The sequence below is a fragment of the Xiphophorus hellerii genome, chromosome 22 (genome assembly GCF_003331165.1).
Source record: "Xiphophorus hellerii strain 12219 chromosome 22, Xiphophorus_hellerii-4.1, whole genome shotgun sequence".
NCBI lineage: Eukaryota > Metazoa > Chordata > Actinopteri > Cyprinodontiformes > Poeciliidae > Xiphophorus > Xiphophorus hellerii.
In genome coordinates, this window is record NC_045693.1 from 23,745,142 (window position 1) to 23,767,960 (window position 22,819).

Consider the following 22,819-nt stretch of genomic DNA (forward strand, 5'->3'; position numbering starts at 1 on the left):
CCGTTTTAGTGTATTAGTGGAACATCTGTTGTATTTAAGCTTTAAATACCACTTAGAGAAAGTTTAAGCCTGTCCTTGAAGGGACTCAAAACAGCCTCTCTTTTTGACTCCTGAAGCACTTTGATTGGCTTTTTGCTAATTTTGCACTTTCACCGAGGAATACTGAATTGGCATAAGCTACTGCACCTTATTGTGAGATGGCATGAGCCTCTTTGCAACATTAAACATCTCTCAACCAAAGTACTTTGTTGTCTGGTAGTACTATGTTTGTATCTGAACCTATGGATTTGGAAAGTCAGGGAAGTCCTTTAATTCAAGCTGATAGCCACAAGATGTAGCTGTTGTCACAGGAATAAAAACATCTTTTTTTTATATGATGATGGAGAAAATGCACATAAATCCACTCGATGAAAAGATATCTAGTCTATGAGTAAGTAAATGACTCAATACAACTGCACCTGGAAGAGCTCGGGAGCATTCAACCAAATATGGTAGGGGCGTGTGACAGGAAGCATGGCATTAGTATATCTTCAGCAGCGCGGTTTCATTGCTTTCATTTCCTCGTTATGAGTTGCAGAGAGAGATCTCGTCAGGCAAAGAGTCCTGACTCGGCACAATGCTCAGACTCTAGAAAGGAGAGGCGGGAAACCATCAGGAGGAAAAAGAAAGAGGATCCTCTGAAGCCAAACCATGCCGAAGAGAAGCCGTCTGTGAAGGAAACTACTAAAGAAAAGGGCAAACATTTGACGAGGGAGCATAGCAGAGAACAACAAATGCCTCCGGAGAAGACTAAAACCAAAACCTATCCCAGCAGGTCCAAGTCAGTGAAAACACCTCCTTTGCATAGAGACCTGGGATCACAAGCTACAGCAATGAGGTCAGAGACAGCAAAGGTTTCTCTCAAGGCCACTAAATCTAAAGCTGGTGGTAAGGCAGAGACCCTAACACACTGTATCAAGGCTGCAGGAAAGATGGAAGGTGCACAACTTGAGGAGAAAAAGACAGAGAGACCTTCAGGGGGGAAAAAAGAAACGGCTGCTGAAAAGTCCTACGATAAAGTAGATGCTGACAAAATAAAGCCACGTATGCTGAAGACGAGATCAGTTTCAGTGGACTCTGTCCTACAGTCTACTTTAAGAAAACTGAAGATTAGGGTAAAGGACAAATCGGATACAAGTAAAGTTGTGAATGATTTTATAGAAAACCTAATTACGCATTTAAAAAAGGAAACCGTATATTTTCAAGAAGTAGACGAACCGCTGCGCACGGGAAGTTATTATGAAAACCTTAAGGTAAGGTACTACTGTTAACATTTTCTCAAATTTAGTGAACGTGTTTCACAGCACAACATTTTTTTTAATAAATGCTAAGTTATTTATGCTGAATGTCATTCTTGTTCACACAGATCTCGGATCCTGACGAGTTTGACGTTATGCTTCCAATGCCGGTTGAACGAGTTCAGATCGAACCATTTGGGGAAAACGGAGCCTTCTATAGCGTGGCATTAAAACGTGGCAATAGCCCTTTAATGAAATTCCAGCCGAATGACATTTTATCTGCAAGTGAAATGCTTCAAGAGTTCAGAAAAGAAGTGAAGAAATTTGCCAAGGGATTTTCAGGTTAGTGCCCAACTTGTTGCTTTGTTGCTTTTTATGTCCAATTAACTTAATCAAACAAATATCTTACAGAAATTGTTTGATTTGGCATGTGATAAGAAGGCAAATATTTCATGAAAATATTACATTTCCATGTACTTTGGGGGGCGAGGTGAATATAAACCAGTCATACATTTGTAATGAAAACTCTCTTTCTTGCTTTAGCATGGACGATTGAGAAAAAAAAAGGAGGCTGCCCTGCAGTGACCTTGACCCACAAAGTGGGCTCAGTCATCATTTCCCTCGATGTTGTTCTCTGTCTCAAAGTGAAATCGAGCTGGCCATCTTTTACCAGGAATGGTCTGAAAATTGACCAGTGGCTTGGGACTAAAGTGAAACAGGAGTACAAACGGAAACCTTACTACCTTGTGCCAAAATACGAAGGTAGAGGCAACGTGGAAAACGATGGCGTTCTTAACAAAGGTGAGTGCAACTTTACAGAACTGAATTATCCAACTGTTCGCAGACTGAAAAGAGGTTTAGGAATGTCTAATACAAGATTATTTACAAAAAAAGGTAAATGCTAAGATCAGTCGGAGATAGATTCAGCTAAAGAATGTACATGTTATCTTACTAGGCAAGGCTTACACTGCAGCTAATGGATGGTTTTGTCTTTCCATCACAGATGTCTGGCGGGTTTCATTTTCTCACATCGAGAAGGATATTATAAAGAAACATGGATCGGAGAAGACATGCTGTGAAAGAGAGGGAGCAAGCTGCTGCAGGCAAGACTGCTTACACATTTTTTTTTTTTTTGCAAACACTAAATAGTTTTTTTTAATGGCATCATGAACATAATTACAGAAATAAACACAACCTCGGCAAAAGATATAACCAGATTTCTTTCGATGGAAAGGCCAGACACTCTGATAAAACAATTTTATCATGTGGGATTCATAACCTCAAAACGTTTTTCAGTTCTTTATCAATTCTCAAGTGTATTTATTCAAGTCTTTTTTTTTTTTTTTTATCCAGAAAAGACTGTCTGAAGCTCCTCAAGCATCTCCTGCATCTGCTGAAGGAAAGCAACTCTTCATTCGCCAAGTTCTGCTCCTACCATGCCAAGACGACGCTCCTCCACGCCTGCTGCTCCAGAACCAGAGACGGCGACTGGGCAGCGTCAGATCTCAATCGGTGCTTCGGCCTGCTCCTACAGGACTTCGAAAGCCACCTGAGACGTGGCGAACTCAACAACTTCTTCATCCCCAGTCAGAACCTTCTCTCTGGTCCGGGGAAATCCCTCTGCAAGCATTTGGCAGACTGCGTCAAGGAGCAACGAGAAAACGACTTCCCCATCTTTGAGAGAGATCTTTAAAATCCATATTAAGCGTTAGATTGGGGAATTCTGATCCCAAGCTCAGCGTTCATGTCAAATTAATTTCACTGACGTGAGAAAGATTTTACAGGGGTTTTTTCCCCTGTAAAACAAACTATAAATTATTTTAAATATATATATATATAAAATATTTAAAGAAATAAAGTTGGATCTATTGCTTCCACTAATTCAACATTGTCTTCCTTTTAAGAAACACACTACTGTAATTGTAAATGTAAGTATATATTTTTACGTTATATAGATATACTTTTAATATTACAAAGGTTCGAGGGTTTATTAGCATTTGAATGAAATATATTTATAATCAGCAGACTAACCTACTGCAATGGCCCCAACAAAATCTGTTGTACAAGCGTTAGTTGTCCTATCAACACAATCACACTCAGGTCCTTGGTGGCATCGTCTCAGTCATACCTTGTTCATATAAGGTGAAATTGGATGTTGCAAAGTCTCTGTTTTTTGTATGAGAAAAGTTATGTTTGTTCTCTTTTATATCTTCTTATATAATCCATTGTGCTTATTTGTTTAATGTTAACAAAATACCAGTTACACTAATTATAAAACTAGAGGGGGAAAAGAGTCATTTTGTGACTGATATTTCAGCAATGCAATGATTGGCATTGATTAGTTTTTAAAAAATGAACCCAAATAAACATTTTGCGATGTAAAAATTTGCATGTTTTGTGATTATAATACTGACGCCTAACTGCAAGATTTTATTTGGGTGGCATAAAACAATCTCATATTTTGAGTTATAAACTGTGTCATTCGATTTAAGTGTTCTGGGAATACAATTTTCTTCAAATGTGAAACTGAACTTTGGCCCAATCTCCATAAGTTTTGTTCATTGTTATTCAGAACTCAGTTTTTACTTTTTTTTGTTTTGCAATGCATCACTGTCTCCTTCCCTTAGTGACCCATCAGTTCTTTATGCTGTTTAATGTCTGTTTTTTGCTTTGCAAGATTATAAAATTTTGATTAAAATAAAGTAAAAAAAAAAAAAAAAAAAGAACTGAACTAAAGTGGTTTCTTTGACATGTGGCTCATGTTGTGATTGTGGGCATTACTGGGTGTCCATATGTAATCCAACCTGCAGGGGAAGGGGAATAAATCTGTCATTTGTAAGAGATTTCGGTTTGAATCCTGACAGAAGGCGACTAGCACACAGCAGTTCTCATAAGACCTTACAGAAATTATAATCTAAAGTTAAAGATGTCCAATCCACAAAGATAACTCTGCTTTATATGACATCAGTTGCATAAATGTTAAATAAGCATGTACTGGAATAAAATGTGCCTGCCTAACAGGTTAAATAAATTAGCAAAACAGAAACTTACAGCTTTCTTGGTCTTATGGTAATTTATAAGGAAGTGAGGAAATACTCATACAAGACAATCATCACAGCCACTGAATCACTGAATTTTATGGCATAACATTCAGCGACTTTATGATCACAGCATTTAGTGCTTGACTTGCATAAAAGTGTTGGAAGGCAATTACATAATTAGTTACTCTATCCACTGCACAAGAGCCTTCATGCTGTGATTAAGAGTCAACTAAAATCTTACTTTTGAGTTTAGAGTTAATTTGCTTTGCTTCTTCAGTCTTTTCAAATTTAGTCAGCATGACCATGCTGGTCTCTCAGGAGGACTGTATCTAGACGTCACTCTTCAACATCACAGCATTTACTGCTTTACGTTACATAAGAGTGTTGGAAGGCATTTATATCTATACATTCATTGCACCAGGGCCTTCTTGCCGTGGTTATCAGTGAAGAAAAGATCACTGGCAGGGTTGGGAGAATAGTAATGGTTTTGAAGGTGTATTGATACAGTGGGAAGACAGGAAGCAATAGAAATGAAATTTCTTTTATTTCTTTTACAATTACAGAAAACCTCAACCTTAAATTGAGTTTTTTTTTTTTCTTGAACAACTTAATAAAGATGCACACTGGACCGGATGTCTCTTCAAAAACAGAATTTATTTAACACGTTTCCCCCCAAAACCCCCCACACATATTCAGTCTATATAAACAAGGCTGATGACACAGAAAAAACAAACACTGGACTAAGAACAGTGCATTCTGTTAACCTTTAAACTTCCATGAAAAACAATAATGATGTCTACCTGGAAAACAAAACATGTTTTTCTTAAAAATTAATTTTACGCAAAAAAATAAAAACTTATGTACAATCAAAAGAAATTACAGCCAGCTTTAGACTGTATTCCAACCTGCTGAGAAAGAAAAATAAAACAAAATGTCATTTCCAAACTAACACAAAAATACAATTTCATTATTTTCTGTTTATACTAGTAGTTTAAGTCACATTTTTATTGACATTCACCAATCTTAATCATTTAGTGCTGCCTGACGGTGTATTTTCCTCTTGCGTATAAAATTCTTCCACATAAAGTTAGTTTGCTTTCCTGATAAAAGTATTAAAAGAGCCTAGTGGTTGCTAAGACTCTCAACAGAGCATTAAGTGTTGTTAGAGAGGATGTGATGATGTTTGCACACACTTTTATGTGAAGGTTAGCTTTAAATTACAAACACTTCCCAAAAATTGTTTTCATTTTGGTGCAGCTCCAGCCTTACTGCGATATTCACATGTAGGGCTGTAGCAATACACTAATCTTAACGATACAATACGGGATTTTTCTGCTTGCGATACGATATTCATCACGATACTTGGCAAATTATATAATTCAATACACGATTTTCTGAAAAATTTAGAGGGATAGAGTGATTTTGGTGACATTTTGTGACTGTTCCATAGACTTGGACTGAGTTAATTGAACTGCTGGTGTAATAAATGTTTTTGTTATACATTTGTTTTGTTTAAATGTTAATTGTGTGGCTTTGTGTATTTGGCTATGCAGAAAAGGTAATTTGTCTATTTCATTTCATTATTTAATTAATTTAACTGGTTGTTTCATTACATGTCATTTTTTAATGTACATGTGCAACTGGGTAAAAAACATAATGTGTGATAGCTGTCATTTCATTCATATGGATCTGACATAAAACTCAAAGTACGGTTTTAAGTAGCCTATCATTCTTTGTATAGATACTCACGGATGAAAAAGCGATACTTTTTGAGGAAAAAAAATATCGATAAATATCGTAAAACTACACAATCCTATTCACACGCTTGTTTTAGAGCAGGGGTGTTCATGTGCAGTCCTCGAGAGATACCGTCTTGCAACTTTCAGATGAATCTTTACTCCAACAGACTGGGATCAGCTCTGAACAGGCCTGGGAACAAGCCATTCATTTGATTCATGCGTCTTGGAGTAGGGAAGCAGCTGAAAGTTGCAGGATGGTTGCTCTCGACAACTGGATCTGAGCTTTAGAGAGTGTGCAAACTTACATCTCCAGAGATTAGAATCGCCAGTTTTGGCTTCTGTCTTTGCCGTCTCTCCGTCCACCGCCTCCTCTTCCACCCCATCCATGTCCTCTTGGAGAATACATCTCTCTCTCCATCTTGTGCTTCTCGTATCTCTCTGCCATCAGCACCAAGTCTTCTGGGACGTCCTGAAAAAACATTCTTATGTAATATGGGTTACTGCCCAACATTTACACATTCAGGTACTACACCAAATGTCAGCAATGTTAATGCCCTCCCTTAAATGTTGCATATACAATTTAGATTTCATATAATTACAAGTCAGTTATATCAATATCATTGAATAATCTTAATTTTTTGACTGAAATACATACATTTATTGGTCAATGTTTAGTGCAACACTTTTCAGTATTGATATTTTCCATTTAAACCTTCTGATAAACAATTTGCAAGTATTTACTTGTCCTGCTCTCTCCAGGATAGAAATCAGCTCTGAGGCCATCCTCCAGTTATCTCTAGTTAACAGAGTAATGGCTGCACCGGATCGTCTGGAATAAAAATGCATCCGCGTCACAACTAACCCAGAGTAAGCCAAAGGTTACACATGCAGATGGTTAATACCGTCAATCTCTTACCCTGCTCGGCCTGTTCGACCCACACGATGGACGTACTCTTCGATGTTTCTTGGGAAGTCATAGTTAAAAACATGCGTGATGTCATGGACATCCAACCCTCTGGATGCCAGATCTGTGGCGACCAGTATGCGAACCCGACCTAGAAAAGTGAACACATACACTAAGTGTGTATTAACAGCAGCCCTGTTTAGTCCGCTTTAATTGAACTCTGGTTTGTTTGCCTAGAAAGTCCGGTTTGTTTGGGGAGGTCTGAATGTGCAATCAAACTCTGACGGGGAACAAAAAAAGCTCATTCTGGTGAAGTTTGAATTTTTATGTAAATTCCAAGCGGATTGGAGTGGAAACCACTCCAAAAGCAGGAAGCGGACTATAACACAGGGCATTCTGGGTAAATAAACCCAAAGCAAAGTCTAGCAAAATTCAATGTTTTTTCTGTTAATTGATGTGGTAGGCTAGCAATTCTTTAATTGGGAAGTGGAAGGAAATGGTACATGCCTTTTCCAAGTAAAAACCTAAATATTGTGGCATTTATTTGTATTATGCCCCATTACTTTGACCTCCCAAAATCAGTGTTTCCCCAACCCTGGTCTTCAAGGCACACTGCCCTACACGTTTAAGGCGTTTCCTTGCTTCAGCCAAGCTGGTTTCAATTGATGGCAGATTAACAGGCAATTGCTGAACTGCAATGAGCTGAATCAGGTGCATTAAAGCAGGGAAACATCTACAACATGCAGGACAGGTTTGGGAAACACTGGCACTAAATGAAATCTAGTGCAACAAATTGCTTTCAGAAATAACTGGTTGGGGGGGGGGACGTCTTATTTAACAGCGTATTTATCAATATCAAATCTATTTAAAATACGTCTGATTTCAGACCTATTAAGTGCCACCTTGAATGAAATTTACGTCAGAAAAAAAGCCTATAAATATAGGAGATGTTTGAGAGAACTTGCAGAATTACAATTAAGCATAGCAAACACTGTGAACTCAGCTTTGTGCCCATGAAAAAGCAAAAAAGGAAAGGCTAGAATTAGCAGATAACTACTGATTTTTGTGATTGTAATAATTGAATCACAGAATGCAATGAAGGTGCCCATGTGCGACTCAAACTTTTACCTGACAGAAAGTCCCGTTAAAAAAAAAGTCGTTTTTTTAAGACTAGTTTAAGACCAGTAATTAACATATTTAAGGCCAACGGACATTGTTTAAAATTAATTTAAGGCATTTTAATCAAACAAATTCAGGACTTTTAAGTGTTGAAAATTAGTAAATGACGTTTTTCTGACATACTGTCCTTAAAGTCCTGGAGAGCCTCTTCCCGGGAGCTTTGTTCGCGGTCTCCATGGAGACACTGCACAGCAATACCTTGCAGAGACATGTCACTCGACAGGTCATCTGCACTGGTTTCACAGAAACACAAACACAGAGGGCACACAGTAGGTGCAGGTTCTAACAGTAGGTATGGGTCATCTTTAAAAGCAATGGCCATCTCCTCACTCACGTAATCTTCTTTCCCACAAAGATTAAGACTTTATCCTGGGGTTGCATGTTCCTGATGAAGTCAAAAACAAACATCTTTTTCTCCTCCTCCTTAACAATTTCTAGGGTCTGCTGCACTGTGTTAACTGCCTGATGCACAGATGGAGAAACACAAAGCATGAAGCATGGGGAAACAAAAGAAGAAATAAAAGTGAAGTACAAACAGAATGCTTTCACTTCCTCTTACAGCCAAGTCCAGAGTTCCCACATAAACCATCATGGGATTCTTTAAATAGGATTTAGCCAATCTTCTTACACCTGTGGGCCAGGTGGCACTGAAATATGAAGCCAACAATAGCAGTTCAGTTTTTAGTTTTTTACATCATACATTTGATATATTCTTGGGAAGGAAACTAAAACACCAGGAAGAATATTTACAGTTAGCTAAGAATAAGCAGTGAGAGGATTCTTTACATTACTTTTGTTAGAAACATCCTTAAATGTCTGACTAAATGATATCTGATGCTTCTCAAAATCCAACTTCTTTTCAGCCATGATGAAACATTTTTATGTTCATAAACACAGATTACTCCAGGAAAGCTATTTTGGCCAACTCCAATGATAACTTCTTATCATTGGATTAAGTACTAATCTCCCTACTATGATTAAAAACTGAGGTATACCTGGTCATGACAGTCTGCCGGTCTGGACGGATGTCCAGCAGAATCTTCAGAATCTGCGGTTCGAAGCCCATATCGAGCATGCGGTCAGCCTCGTCCAGCACCTTCCCCCCCACCCCAACAATCACTTCAGTATCAAAACTTTTCCAAACGGCATATAAAAGTAGATGAAAGTTAAGATTTAAACATTTTCAGGTTCTTTTTAAAAAATAAAAAAAAAAAAATCAAAAAGAAAGAGGCCGCTGCATTCTGTACTGGAAATGTTGGGAAAAAAAGCAATTAAAACTGACCAAGTAGGTGATGGAGCGTAGATTGATGAGATTGTTCATCTGCAAGTCATTGAGTCGGCCAGGTGTAGCGATCACGATGTCTACGCCGCTCTTCACCAGGTTGATCTGTCCTCTTCTGTCTCCCCCTCCGTAGACACAGATGCTAAGAGCCGAGGAAAAGGAGGACATGGTGATTCTATCAAATCACAAGTAACTGATCCTTTATCACAGATTACCTTTTGTATCCTTTGAAGCTGTACTTGCTGCACTCTGCTTCAATCTGTAGAGCAAGTTCTCTGGTAGGGGTCAGCACCAACATGCCTGGGCCCCCCCTTTCAGCTCTGAGTCTATTGTTGAAACGAAAACAGAAGGGTTTTAATAAAAGCACAAAAAAATCCACATGATCATTTTCATAAAAGCAAAAAGTTCTGAACTCACACAGGTTGTCCGTCCATATGAATGAAGCCTGGCAGGAGGTAGGCCAGAGTTTTCCCTGTTCCTGTCTGAGCAATCGCTATCAGGTCCTCCCCGATGAGCAGCACCGGCCAGGCCTGAGACTGGTCAACAGATCATGCAGCAGGCCATCAACCGTACTTATACAAGCTGCACTTTTATCAAATTAAGTAATTTCAAAATGCACACAGGCGTACAGTTGGTTCTTAAACGGCATTTAAATCCTAATAGTCCTCATTTGAACTTAATGAAAGGACCAGAGTTTGGTCATGTTCGGTTGAGAAAAAAGAAACTTTGGCTTAATTACTGGGAAAAACGGAAGCTGCTGAAACTTTAGCGGAACTCCTTTGAACCGGGTTTTGGTTCAGGTGTTTCTTTGTAAGAAGCCTGAGAAAAAGACTCCCTGAGATGAGGGAGCTGGAAGGGAGGTGCCGTTTACGTGACTGAAGATATTAAAGAGAATTGTGTCAAGTTTCACTACTTCTTCATTTTCTTCCTTCTCTACTTCTCTCTCCAGCCTGATCTCTGAGAATAAATGATTTTGCTATTACTTTGATTTTCTAAATAAATATCTAAAAGACAAAAGCGCATTTCTCCGATTGACTCATGGTTTCACTAATTATAGAAAGAATATTTTATGACACAGGCACACAGGAAGTTGAGAGTTCAAGTAGGTAAACATTTATAGTCATGCTTTTATTTTCAAGTGGGTGAAGAGAGTTCCGTTTCCTCTCCACATGCTCTATTCTCTTTTACTTATTTTTTTTCCAAAAGAAAATCACTTGCATGAACCAACAACCAGGGAGGCTAATTAAATGAAAAAATTTACACATATAAAATGTTTTGAGACTTTTTGTTGGTACTTCTGATGTGGTGCAGTAAAATCAGCAACAGAGTTAGGCTTTATAAGACTGAAACAACGAGTGGAAGGTCTGCTCAGAAGAATCACTTGCACAAGCTCACCTGTGCAGATAAGATGTGCAATAACAAACTTAGTGCTTCAGCGTAAATAATGTTAATGATTAGTGCTTTACGGTTAGCCCAACACTGGTACAGCAGCTTCTAGTTGCTGTACCAGCACAATATAGTTATCTAAACATCTACTTCAATCCCATTAAATCTCCCCACTCCTGTTATTGTGAAATAAAAGGAGAACTTAACAAGTTGACAATGCAGTTTAACTTGCCCCTACATCCATATAAAAATTTGACAAAACATGAACATAATCAGGCTATCTGCAGGTCAAATTTAAAACTTGAGACATTTTTAATGTCAACTTGAATTAAGCTTTACGGAAAGAACTACAAATTCAGGGGATGAGTGGCAGATCCTGCTAACTTTCGTGGGCTGGCAACAGAAGTGACCCAGAGGCAAAAACAAACATTGTCCATTCAACTAATGATACATTTGCATTTATGCATAACAGATGCAAAAAAGCTAAGCTTATATTTATGTCTAAATGCATCAATTTTTACAGATGCATGGATACCTTGATGAGAGGGTTTAAGAAATATTTACTGGGTGGCAGTAAATATAAATGTCTAAATATTTAGACATTTACTTCTCAAAAATAAAAAAAATTTAAAAACCAGATCATATTGTAAAGTCACAGAGATCATTAGACGATGCAAACAAGGAGAGAAGAGGAAAGACATCCACCTTTGATGTTTAGAGAAACTTAAAAAGAGCAACTTCAGCACGTCAGAATAGAGGAAGAAATATTGTGAAGTCTGAATATCTCATGCTTTGTCAAGAGGAAATGGAAAGTATTTAGTGGTGCTTCACACACAAGAATTTGGTTTCACTTTTCGACAATAACAGATGTACTTTCTACATACAAGAAAAAAAAAAAAATTCTTCCTGTTCTTAGTGCCATTCAAGCACTTTCATTTCTTCTGAGGGGGATTACAGATATGAATTTTATAAATGGGCCTAAAATAGATAAGGATTCCCAACAATGCCACCATAGAGTATTTTCAAAACTAAATTGCTCCTGGGGATTCTCATTGCTGCACCTGGCCACACATGTATTTCATTATTTCATTATTGATGAAAGTACAGGGCCATTTGCATCGAGTCCAAGCTTCGCTTAACGCTCCAAAACAGAAAAAAACGCTTCAACGTTAGATCGTCTGAGAGCACCGCTGTAAGGTTTGTTTCATCTGCTGATGAGAATATTTCATTTTGTTCTAAAAATTGGATTTGTGTTAAAAAAAAAAAAAAAAAAAAAAGATATTTGAAAACATGTTATTTCATGAAATTGTGTAAGTGCTTCGATAATACCTGGATGGGGGTTGGCTTGACAAAACCAACACGATCAATATTTTCCATAATCTCTGGATAAGGTTGGAACGCCTCCAGAAACGTGCGACAGGGATTAGGAATGGTTCGCTTCTCTCCCTCCTCCTTTATGTCATCTACAAATATATTGTTATTTTCCTTCCTGTAAAAATAGGGGGAAAATAGTTTTATATCACAAATTGGTCAGAGTTGGCTTATTGTATTTAAAGAGGAAGCAGGCAAATTGTTTTCGGTGTTAAATACTTTTATTATCCAGTGTTTAGGACTTGATCAGAAAACTCAAAACTGACAAGAAGGCAAGTAACTTTACTAATAGTGCAAAAAATATTAAGCCTCTGTTGTTTGGTACTCTTGATTGTAATTTTTTCAAAATTCCCCACAGGCAACTTTTTCTGTGAAGTACCAGTATTAGCAAAAGTCAGGGGAAATCAGCAGAGAAGAGGATAGACACAAACATCTGCCCTACGGCTCTCATACCAACTCTGAAAGAGGAGTTCCTGCAGTTCATGTTTTTATGAGGTGTGGTTCCGGTTTAGGAGGTAGACAATTAAAGATGACTGAATGCCTTGCGTGGGTGTCAGCCTGTCCATTTCAGCAGACAAGAAAAAGTATTTTGCCTGCTGTAGTTGTAAGACTACAGCAGTACACTTCTTAAAATTGCTGCTCATTAAATACAATATTATTAGTTTTGGTCACCGATAACAGTTTAAGTCTGAAAATAAAACAAGAATCTAGTGGAAGCTTCAGTGTTTGAGAGTAACATTGGATTTTTATCTATAATAAAAGGATGTAAAAAAAGGATGTAAAAAAAAAAAAAAAAAAAAAAAGTTACCTCCACGCAGCGACTTCGTCAGGTGTGAGCATTGACACACTCACTGCTTCTGTGTAAAAGTTCTTCTTCAGTGGTGGGAGTTCTGAGAAAAGTTTGAGAATATCAACAGGAGTAAGATTAAACTCGTGGATGACACAGATATGAAAAGAACAAACAACTACACACAAAAAAAATATTTATCAGAAAAATAATTCCGACAAATATATTTTGTTTTCACTGGAATCATTATTTACACTTAGGAACATAACGCCAAAGCAATTCAGCAATAAAACGAATTACTGACTGAACTCAGCGTGAATCAGCTGCCCCACCTTTCCACTTCAGCTCCTCGAATTTTTTCCTGTTTTGTCGGATGTCGTTCCAGTCGATGGCTGAAGAGGTCGGGCCGTCACTTGCAGCCTGCGGCGCCTCCTTCGACCAGGCGGAGTTGTTCCTGTTTATCCCTCCTGTACCCGATCTTCCTTCGAAACTTTCCACATCACTGTACAGATCTCTAGCTGGAGCTAAGAACAGGACGCAGCAGCAACAACTTGAAGAAAGCGTACTGACCAACAGCAGCAGGAAAAGGAAACTCAGTGTTTGACCAGAAAGTAGTACTTTTTTGGAGTCTTTCTTTGCACATCCTCCGAATCTACAAATTATGGATCCGGTTAATTGGCCTCTCAATGCAATTAATCAAATTTTTTCAACGAGAAGAATGAAGGCAAAGGGAAATAGATTAGGTGTATTAAACAGAGTAACACACTGATTAACACATATTATATTGTAGAAAAATAAGCCTTTTAACTCCTGGTCTTGTGGGCTCAGATATATACCGCTTTTTTGTTCACCCATGCAAAATTGCCAGAAGTAATTCACTGTCAATTCACAAGAGAGAAACACTTTATTTGTAGTAGATAATAGTTTTTTTTTTACTTGTTTTTATATTTTTATTTAATTACCATAGTTTAGTATGAAATATTGTTTAAAGCTCCAGCTTGAAGCCTTATGAGTTAGTTTTCCCCAGTAAAAGTAAAATTCACCACTTCCAACAAAGACTAATACGTACCGTAAATAAACTGAGAAGAGATGCCTAAAATCAGGTCTTCAATCAGTTCTCTGGCCTTTTCCTGAGCAGCGGACGAACCAGAGATGGCCACGTCTCCATCATAGTCTCCCCTCGTAATCTTTAAAAACAAAACAAAAAATATTTACATTTTACACTGGAAATATCCTAAAACATGCTCCCAACTGTGTCTTAAAGTTACATTTTAAATAAAGGATTCAGGAACACAGAATAACTTGTAAGTGTGCAGCTGCTGTTTAAATACACGTTCATTTCCGTCCTGTTGGGGAAAAATATTGGTGCCTCACTTTTGTTCCAACTAAACCATTTTTGATTTGTGTTTAGCTGAATGTTTGTACAACTGAGACTGATAATCTGTAAGTTATTGTTTTCAATAATATATCGATAATAACATCCGAGGGTTTGATACAAAAGCAAATGGTTTTCTAACCCATGGATAAACAGGTTCTAGTTACTCCAAAATTAAGACTAAAACAAAAACGTCCTTAATAAACGGGAACCTATTTTTTGTAACTTATGCAATAAGTAGTTATAATTCAACCCCAAAGCGTTTCCAGCTGCAAATGGCGTCCCACTCGCTTCCTGTTAGCACTTGCCTTGATCCGAGCACCGCTGCTCTCTTCAAGTTCACGTATTTTAGCTCCGCCGCGACCTGTGAACACAGTTCAATGTTAAACATCAACAAGCCAAACTTCAAAAATACAAATAAAACATTTAAAAAGTGTTTTTGCCCGGTTCTAATGAAATTAGCCGCTTAAGGAACGGCGAATATTTAAACGGGGAAAGGAGCTAAAACGGTAGCAAGTAATTAACTTAGCATAGCTAGCAGACCAAATAGCAACGTCTGTTTTAAACCGACTTCAGGTTTGAAGCTTACCAATTATCCTTCCAATGGACATATTTTCCACTTTGAAAGTAAGAGGTTGGGATCCGTCGGACATTTCGCTCCCTCTCCGCCGGACTTCAGGCCCCTCGCCGCGGTCTGTTTCACCTCTTCGGCTCCTGAACTCAAACGCATCTCGGCGGGACTCAACTCTCGCCTCGCTCGGTTCTCTAAACCAGGTTTGAGTTTTTATACCGGAATAAACGCTTCCATGTCCTTGGCTATCTTTTCCCAATAATGTGTTGTTAGTCGCAGATAGGTTAGGGGTAGGTTTCTCAATGGCGACACCGCACTCGTCGTACTCGTCCTCCCAGTCCGACATTTTAAATTCTGCTGCGCCACCGTCAGCCCTGAAGTGTCAAAGAAATCTCTTTTTCACTTCCTGTCTGGGCAGGAACCAGTTAAATATACGTTTATGTTTTGCGGGTGTGTAATTTTGTGTATTTTATAAGATTATAAATGTGGAAGAAGTATTTGCCTGTAGTATATCGTCTTTTAAATTAAATGAATAATGCGTGGTGTGTTTTTTGCGGTGTTTTTGAACGAAATTTGATTTGATGATTAGGATTGATAGTTGCAATAAGGCGTTCGATTTCACTTCAGGAACAAAATAATTTAACTTCATTAGAATCGTGCTCTCAAATTTATGTATTTATTTATTTATTTATTGCATTAATCCATAATACATTGCATTAAAATCACTGAAAGGTCCTGTGGACTCTGGGGAAAGTTCCCTGCCAGCTGCCAGAAAGCTCTGCTGCTGTTGAAACTAAACTAAAAACGTTCAGGGAAAGTTGCATTGTGAAAGTTATGGTTACTTTTCAGGTAACCTTTTGAGAAATGTTCCCCAAAGGTTCTCTAAAGAAAAGGTCCACATAACGTTCAAGAACACGTGAAGGGGGATGTTCCCTTAGGGCTACCCTGGGTTCACTAAAGGTTGTGTACCTTTTTTATGTTTAGGAAATATATGTGCTGTGAAAATAATCATAAAGACCAACCATAAGGGATGTTCTTTGAAGGTTCTGTCAAGGTTATGATGTGAAAGTTGTTCGTCTCTGGAAAACCTTTCCTGAAGACTAGATTATATTGTGGAAGTTGTAGATATCTTTTCAAGCACCTAGTGAATGTTTCCTGATGGTTCCCAGAAAGTCATAGTGTCACTGCTAAAGCCAACTTTGGGGTAAGTTTCTTAATGATTCTTTGAAGACTAGGAAATAGTTTGGTAACCTACATATTATTGTAAGTGTAGTGGCGATTGTTTGTCAAACCAAATATCCAATAAAAGTTCGATCAGCCACTATAAGGCACTGGGGTCAAGATTCTTCACGCAGGCAAAAGAAGTTTAATGTCCAAACTTGTTGATTGTCTTGGTTGCTTTTATTTTCCTTAAAATTTACAACATTCAAACTTTCCTTTGTTCTCCTGTCTACTTCTGTCGCTCTGGTAAAAACCATAGGCCCCAAACCCAAATGCCTGCTGGTCCTTTACCAGGCCCCTACACTTATAGAAAGTGGATCGATCCACCTTACTTCCTGTCTTAGAAAACAAATAAATAAGAACAAATAATAAAACAAAAGATAAATAGAATCAACCATTATTAACCTGCAAATAAACTCTGCAAATAATACAAAAACTAGAAATTTAAGAATAAACTAACACAACTCAAATGGATAAAGAAATAAAGAATAAATAGCTCCAACAGTAAGATTAAAGATTGCTTACCCATTAGGAACTATTCTCTGTAAACTTCCATAAAGTAAACATGTTCTGTGAAGAGAAGACCCCTTAACATTGCCTAGAGGTTACAGTGTGCAAGTTGTAGATTACCTCAAGTTAACATTGACTCCCTGAAGACTCTCTAAAGGTTACATTGTGCAAGTTGCACAAAACCTCCCAGGAACTTGAAATTTTCCATGAAGGTTCTTTAAAGACTATATTATTAATAACGGTAACTTCTAGGGAACCTTTGGGGTTTCAAAGGGTTACATTTTATGGAATCACTCTCAGATGGTTCCATAAAAGTTACATTGAGAACGTTGTAGTTACCATTCAGGGAACCCTCCAGTAAATATTCCTTGATAGTTACACTGTAAATATTAAAATTAACCTCTGCAGAGGTTTTCTGGACGTTGACTTTCATTGAACTTCCCTTAAAGGTTCGTTAAAGGTTCTACTCTATTAGAGCTTTAGGAATTATTATTTTTTTGGCTCCATCTGGTGAAGTTGGTGAATACTGGATACATATGATTCCCCCTTAAAATGATTTAGAAAACTCACGAGAAACAGTTTTGTTAATTCATACTTTATTAATGAATAATAAAATCATTTTTGCATTTCTCATCCAGAGAATATAATGTGCACTTTAATAAATTAATTTCAAAGAAATAACAATGTTAACATTATCAAGCTTTAAGGCCAGCTGTGTCATAAATTACTGTTCAAGCAGTAGAGAAATTATTAAGTATTTTCGGCCAATGAAGTCAAAGACTCCGGCTTAAAGCCACACGACTGGATGCCCAGTTCAGGATGAGCAGTTGGACTTAAGTACAATCTGATATAATAGGTTGTAGGCGATGAATGGAAATAAAAGCAGGTCTTTGGGCAAAAAGGCACCCTTAAGCAATTTACAGATTGCAAACATTAGCATGTCACATGGGAAGTTTAGCCTCTTTAGTTCCTCAGCATTTTAGCTATTTGAGTCGATTGGCTGATAAAGTTTTCCAGTCAACCATTAAACACATTACATCTTTTCCAATATCATGCAGGCATGAACATACCATGTCACATAGCCAGACCCCAGCATTCACCAGAAGCTGTACATGTTTGCGATGAGAATGTTTTCTTTACACCAGAATGAGATTTTACTGTATGTGGATTAAAGAATATTACAAAAACCACACAAATGCTAATTGTTAGCATTTTTCTGAAAATAATACTTGCTCTAACTTTCAGTGTTAAATGAATTAGTAATCCGCTTCCAAAACACGGGCAAACGCAGATGAAATCACAACGTCAATAAAGGAAGTGACTGACAGCAAAACATATTTTAAGACAAGAGTGACTGTGCCAGAAAAGAACCAATATCCAAATCAAACACAGAAGATATTAAAATGATGGAAATAGTTGGTGGATGAGTAAAAAATAATATTTGCAGATGAAAAATTGAGACAAAAAAAGCATCAGTTATGTCAAACATTTTCCAAAGTCTGCCAGTGAACCTTGATTCACTTGTGCAACTTTACGATCTAATGTTTACATATTGTTTGTAGAGGTAATCCTAAAAGGACACCAGATGGTTGTTGAAACAACCTGACAATTTTGTGGTTAGGTGGCTCTCATCCACAATAACGTGGATTTAAAAAAAATAATCAGGATATCTGAATAAAGCAAAAAATGTGCATGCTAAATCAAAAACTGCACGGCCTGCTCAATAACACCTCCCTTTCACTTCGAATTGTTCAAACAGGGTATTTAATCAGTGCCGGAGCTTTTAATTTGGACTTCTACAGGAAAGGGAAACATCAGTTACCAGTGAAGTGTTGTATGCGTTGTGTTGACATAGTAGGTGGCTACTTTATTAACTCATAAAACAAATATACACTCCCAAATTATTACAAATAAAAAGTAAAACAAGGTTCAAGAAGGCAGAATGTGTTTGCATGTTTGGCATTGACACCAGCAGTTTCACACATGCGGCATCTCATGCATGATTGAGAAGGTCCACTTTAGTAATCTTTGCTAAATCAGCATTCAAATCATTAGCATTTCATTTACCAAACTATTGTGCAAAATCTGAGGGAAGGGTCAAACCATTACCCAATTGCAGACTTCAAAAAATGCTTTAGATCATCATGTGATTAACTCCTCTGTGGTCTCAACACATGCTGTCGATTTGTTGCTTTTTATTTTTTCATTGATTATTTGTATAAATCCCACAGATTTAAGCCTCTAGTAATTGATTTGTGAGAACCGCCCAGGAAGTGATATGAATATGGAAAGCTTAAGAGGGTTTATCATTAAAGACAAACTAGACAAAAATTGATTTTTCTTATCTTGCAAGAAAGATCAAATACAATCATTTATACAGAACAAAGAATAAGTGTGTATCTCAGCTTTTGTCCTAGTTGGCTCCTCTTATAATATTTGACATTAGCGATCAAATGTTATTCTTGCCCCAGTCCCTATAAATTCACACCGTACATCTATTTAGGCAGGCATGTGATTTCCACAGACTGTCAGTTAAATTCATTTTAGACTCTTTACATCTTCAGCTTGTCAAATGATCTCTAAAAGTATTTTTTAAATCATGTTTTCTTTCTCCTTTTTTTAACAAAAATGGATGCATGTGGCATTTGTGCTGATGAATCTAGATTAAGTTCTTTGGTTTAAGCTGAGGTCCAGATTGATTAATAGAAAGAAGAAAGATAAAGATTCACTTTGAAACAAAAGAAAACTCTCCATTGTTCACGTGAAGAGCCAAATAGGTTGACTTACATCATCTACATTCTTATTCTATTCAAATAGAAGAAAATAAACATTTATGGAGGGGTTTTCCGTCACCTCCAACAGAAGCATCTTTTGTCAAAATTAACATCGTGCTTTGAGTCATGATGCTGAGTGTAAGAGTCAGGAAAGCTGCATTTTCTCCTGAAAGATTGTTTACAGTGCTTAGCATAAGTATTCATATCCCTTGAACTCTATCACATTTTGTCTTGCAACAACCACAAAAGCCAATGTACTTTTTCAGCTATTTATGTGACAGAGTTATGAACATGAGGTTAGCAGAATTGCACTGTGGGGATTTTCTTTTCTCATCAGGAACACAGAGGCTGGTCAGAGTAAGGTGATGTGAAAAAGTATATGCCCCTTACAGATTTCTGTTTTACATTTTTCTTTTTTTATAGTCACACCAAAATGCTTCATATCAGTAGAAAACTCTAATATTGGATAATCCGAATATGCACAAAAAGCAGGTTTCAAATGATGTTGTCTTTGATTAAGTGACAAAAGCCATCGAAACCATATAAGCCCTGCGTGAAAAACAAACTGTCCTTGGTTATTGAAACAAAAATCCTCTGTAATCACCCACAATTTTCGCTTTAATGTGGCTAGAGCCAGCTGGCCCTGGCCTGCAGATTTAAGAAATTAATTAAATATAACTTGTCTGACAGCATAAACTATGTTAAACATTGTCAAAAGTAATGAATCAAGCTTTAATCTAAAGAAATCCAAGAACAATTGAGAAAGAAAATCACTGTCAAAAAAAAATTCTAATTTTTTAGGACATTTTTTAGCAAAATGTCCGACTATTAATTTGGGCCCTTAAACTCCAGTGCACTAAGTTTGTGCAGCAAAAAAAACCTGATGTTGGTGATCTAAAGCACCAGACATTAGGAAGTTAACTTAACTGAGGTCAAATTCTGAACTCAAGCCTAGAATGTTGTGGCATGACAAGTTGTTTAACAAGTTGTTAATGCTCAAAAACCCTCCACTTAAACCCAACATCTAACCAAGACAAAATAGAAAACTAGAATAAATCTGCAAGAGGGTAGATACTATTTTACAGCAACTCAGAGAGGAAGATGGACAGAGCGAAATACAGGGGAGTCCTGGAAGAACACACGTTAAAGGCTGCAAAAAACTAAATTGGAACCAAAAAAACATTAACTATGTAGTATTTTACACCTTGTGTTGGTATGTTGCATAAAAACCCAAGAAAATACATAAAATATTGGGATTTTAAAGTAGCAAACTGTGAAAAAGTTCAAGGAGTATCAATAATTTAGCAAAGTACTGAATATACTGTATACTGTAGTTTTCATATTTTGTGCAACATGAACATGGCCACTTGCGTTCACACTCGTATGTTCTTTCTTCCTACTGGCTGCAGACATTTAGGTGCCACATAAAAGTGTGTAATAATATGTGATCTATATGCAAATGGGCATAATCGTGTCACATAAAACAGAAAACACTGTTTGTACATGTATAAAGTGTCAAATTCAGAGCATGATGCGCATGGTGCCCTATATAAATATGTTTAAAAAGTGGCGCTGGCCACAGTATGTGTACATACAGTTTGCAGTTTGTGTTTTGTTTTTCACTCAGTGTGCTTACACCAGCTGTAAGTGTGAGGATTGACCAAGGAACTCTGAGTTTCCCTTTGAGTGAGGAACATCCTCCTCCTCGGTCTGTAAAATGTCCGACTGGCTGCTGTCCGGTCCCTGGGACAGGAAGCCATAGTGGTCAGCTGCCGGCTTCAGCTTGCACTCACTAATGAAGAGGTCTGTCCCATCCCAGTTGCTGAGGTCATTGTGGCCGTTGCCGCGCTCGCTGTCGTTGCTGCTACTGCTGCTGTTGTTCAGGGCGGCGGAAAGGCCAGGGGCACGATTGGTTAAAGGCTGGTTGATATTATGCACAGAGAGGGATTTCCCTAGACTGCCTGCCCAGTCTGTAGGCCTCCTCTCTGGGTTAGATGAGAGCAGCAGCAATGGGTTAACCTCTAGGCTCAAATGCCTCCTGCAGACCCCTCCGGATTTCAAGCCGGACTTCTTCCGCAGCTGCACCCTACTGGGTGCGAACCCTGCCTCACCGCCCCCGTCAGCATTACCATCAGCACTGCATCCTACAACGACAGAAGGGCCCAGACTCTGGTCATCGGCTAATACTTCATCTGTCACATCATCCGAGACTGGGTCAGAGGGGCATCGGAGGTGTGAAGGGTGAACCATGGGAGGAAGCTGGAGAGTAAAGCTCCCAGTCGACGATGGCGGAGGCGGCAGATCAGGAAAGTGGGATTTTTTGGAAGGGGTGGCAAGGGTTGGGTAAGGGCTGTCAGGGGGTAGTAGAGGTGAAGGGGAGAGCGAGGCAGTGGAAGGAGGGTAGGACGGAGGCGCTGAATCTGGAGGACAATCGTCGTCGGCCGGTGCCAGAATGAGCCGCAGGCCTCTTGGGTTGGCACCATGAGAACGGTGTATCCCGCCGCCACCGTTGTCTCCTCGTCCTCTAACTGCATCCCCCCTTTGGGGGGAGGATGGGTAGTCCAAATTGTGGTGCTGGTGATTTTCCAGCTCAAAAAGGGGCAGAGAGGAGAGGGAGAGCCCTGAGGGACCTTTCTGGAGAACTTGGCGGTAAACATCAAGCAACGAATCCAACTTTGTTTCAATAGAGGACACCTGGGTGTGAGAGAGAACAATGGTTATTATGGAGAACACTTGAAGGCAAGTAAAGAATGTTAAGCATTCCATTTTAAAAAAATCTTCCTGTCATAACAAAACTAGTCTCAGGACATGGACAAGTTCTTCTTGAATAACAGGTATAAGATTATATCTGTTAAACGAGGTCCAAGACAAGAAGTTAAATCAGTTTCTTGCGCAACATTTAGTACAATACATTCTTTTTTTTACCCCTCCAGGGGGTCTTTTGTGGGCTCTAGTGTCCCTTATATGACAGTGGGCTGACAGGAAACGGGGAAGGAGAGGGGGGAAGACATGCGGCAAATGTCGTCGGGTCCGGGAGTCGAACCCGCGACGGCCGCGTCGAGGACTCAAGGCCTCCAAATACGGGTCGCGCTAACCACTTCGCCACCACTGCATGCCCAGTACAATACATTCTTGATCAAAAATCTTAAGGCGGGGGAGGTTTAGGAAAAATAGTCAATTCCAGATCACAGAGGCCCTTCATGAAGTTATCCTCACCACATGAAGCAGCTCCACATGCCTACTAGGCATTTAAATCAAGCATATAAACAACGTGAAAGAATTTATAACAACGTAGTGGAAACTCTTACTAAGATTCCTCTGTGAACACTTTTAGATTTTTGAGACTCTGAATGGTTTCAATGTTTGATGAGCTGATGAACAGGCTGTTTGCGATTTACTGTA

At 38.3% G+C, this 22,819-nt stretch overlaps 3 protein-coding genes across 4 annotated transcripts in view; 1 reads left to right on the top strand and 2 right to left on the bottom strand.

Annotated features, from left to right (window-relative positions):
- The first annotated feature begins 383 nt into the window (after positions 1-383).
- cgasa (cyclic GMP-AMP synthase a) lies at positions 384-3,981 on the top strand. The gene is made up of 5 exons (XM_032553072.1): positions 384-1,292; positions 1,406-1,619; positions 1,821-2,078; positions 2,281-2,380; positions 2,631-3,981. Exons 1-5 carry the CDS (start codon positions 489-491, stop codon positions 2,968-2,970), a joined length of 1,716 nt encoding a protein of 571 aa, XP_032408963.1. The 5' UTR covers positions 384-488; the 3' UTR covers positions 2,971-3,981.
- On the bottom strand, positions 3,873-15,299 carry ddx43 (DEAD (Asp-Glu-Ala-Asp) box polypeptide 43). 2 transcript variants are annotated; one of them, XM_032553071.1, is made up of 17 exons: positions 14,931-15,299; positions 14,650-14,705; positions 14,036-14,153; positions 13,299-13,490; positions 12,988-13,069; positions 12,138-12,297; positions 9,840-9,958; positions 9,638-9,748; positions 9,423-9,564; positions 9,136-9,236; positions 8,700-8,787; positions 8,475-8,602; positions 8,264-8,373; positions 6,974-7,112; positions 6,799-6,886; positions 6,363-6,526; positions 3,873-5,226 (listed from the first exon to the last, which is right to left on the bottom strand). In XM_032553071.1, exons 1-16 carry the CDS (start codon positions 15,256-15,258, stop codon positions 6,374-6,376), a joined length of 2,115 nt encoding a protein of 704 aa, XP_032408962.1. In that variant the 5' UTR covers positions 15,259-15,299; the 3' UTR covers positions 3,873-5,226; positions 6,363-6,373. The 2 variants fall into 2 exon arrangements, with proteins under 2 accessions (XP_032408962.1, XP_032408961.1); XM_032553070.1 differs by having other exon boundaries at positions 3,926-6,526.
- A 1,923-nt stretch (positions 15,300-17,222) lies between these two features.
- The window catches only part of kcnq5a (potassium voltage-gated channel, KQT-like subfamily, member 5a), a 119,370-nt gene continuing 113,773 nt past the window's right edge, over positions 17,223-22,819 (bottom strand). The window contains exon 14 of the mRNA XM_032553600.1: positions 17,223-22,111. Within this exon, the coding sequence (XP_032409491.1) occupies positions 21,050-22,111 (1,062 nt within the window). The 3' untranslated portion in view covers positions 17,223-21,049. The remainder of the gene's footprint in view (positions 22,112-22,819) is intronic.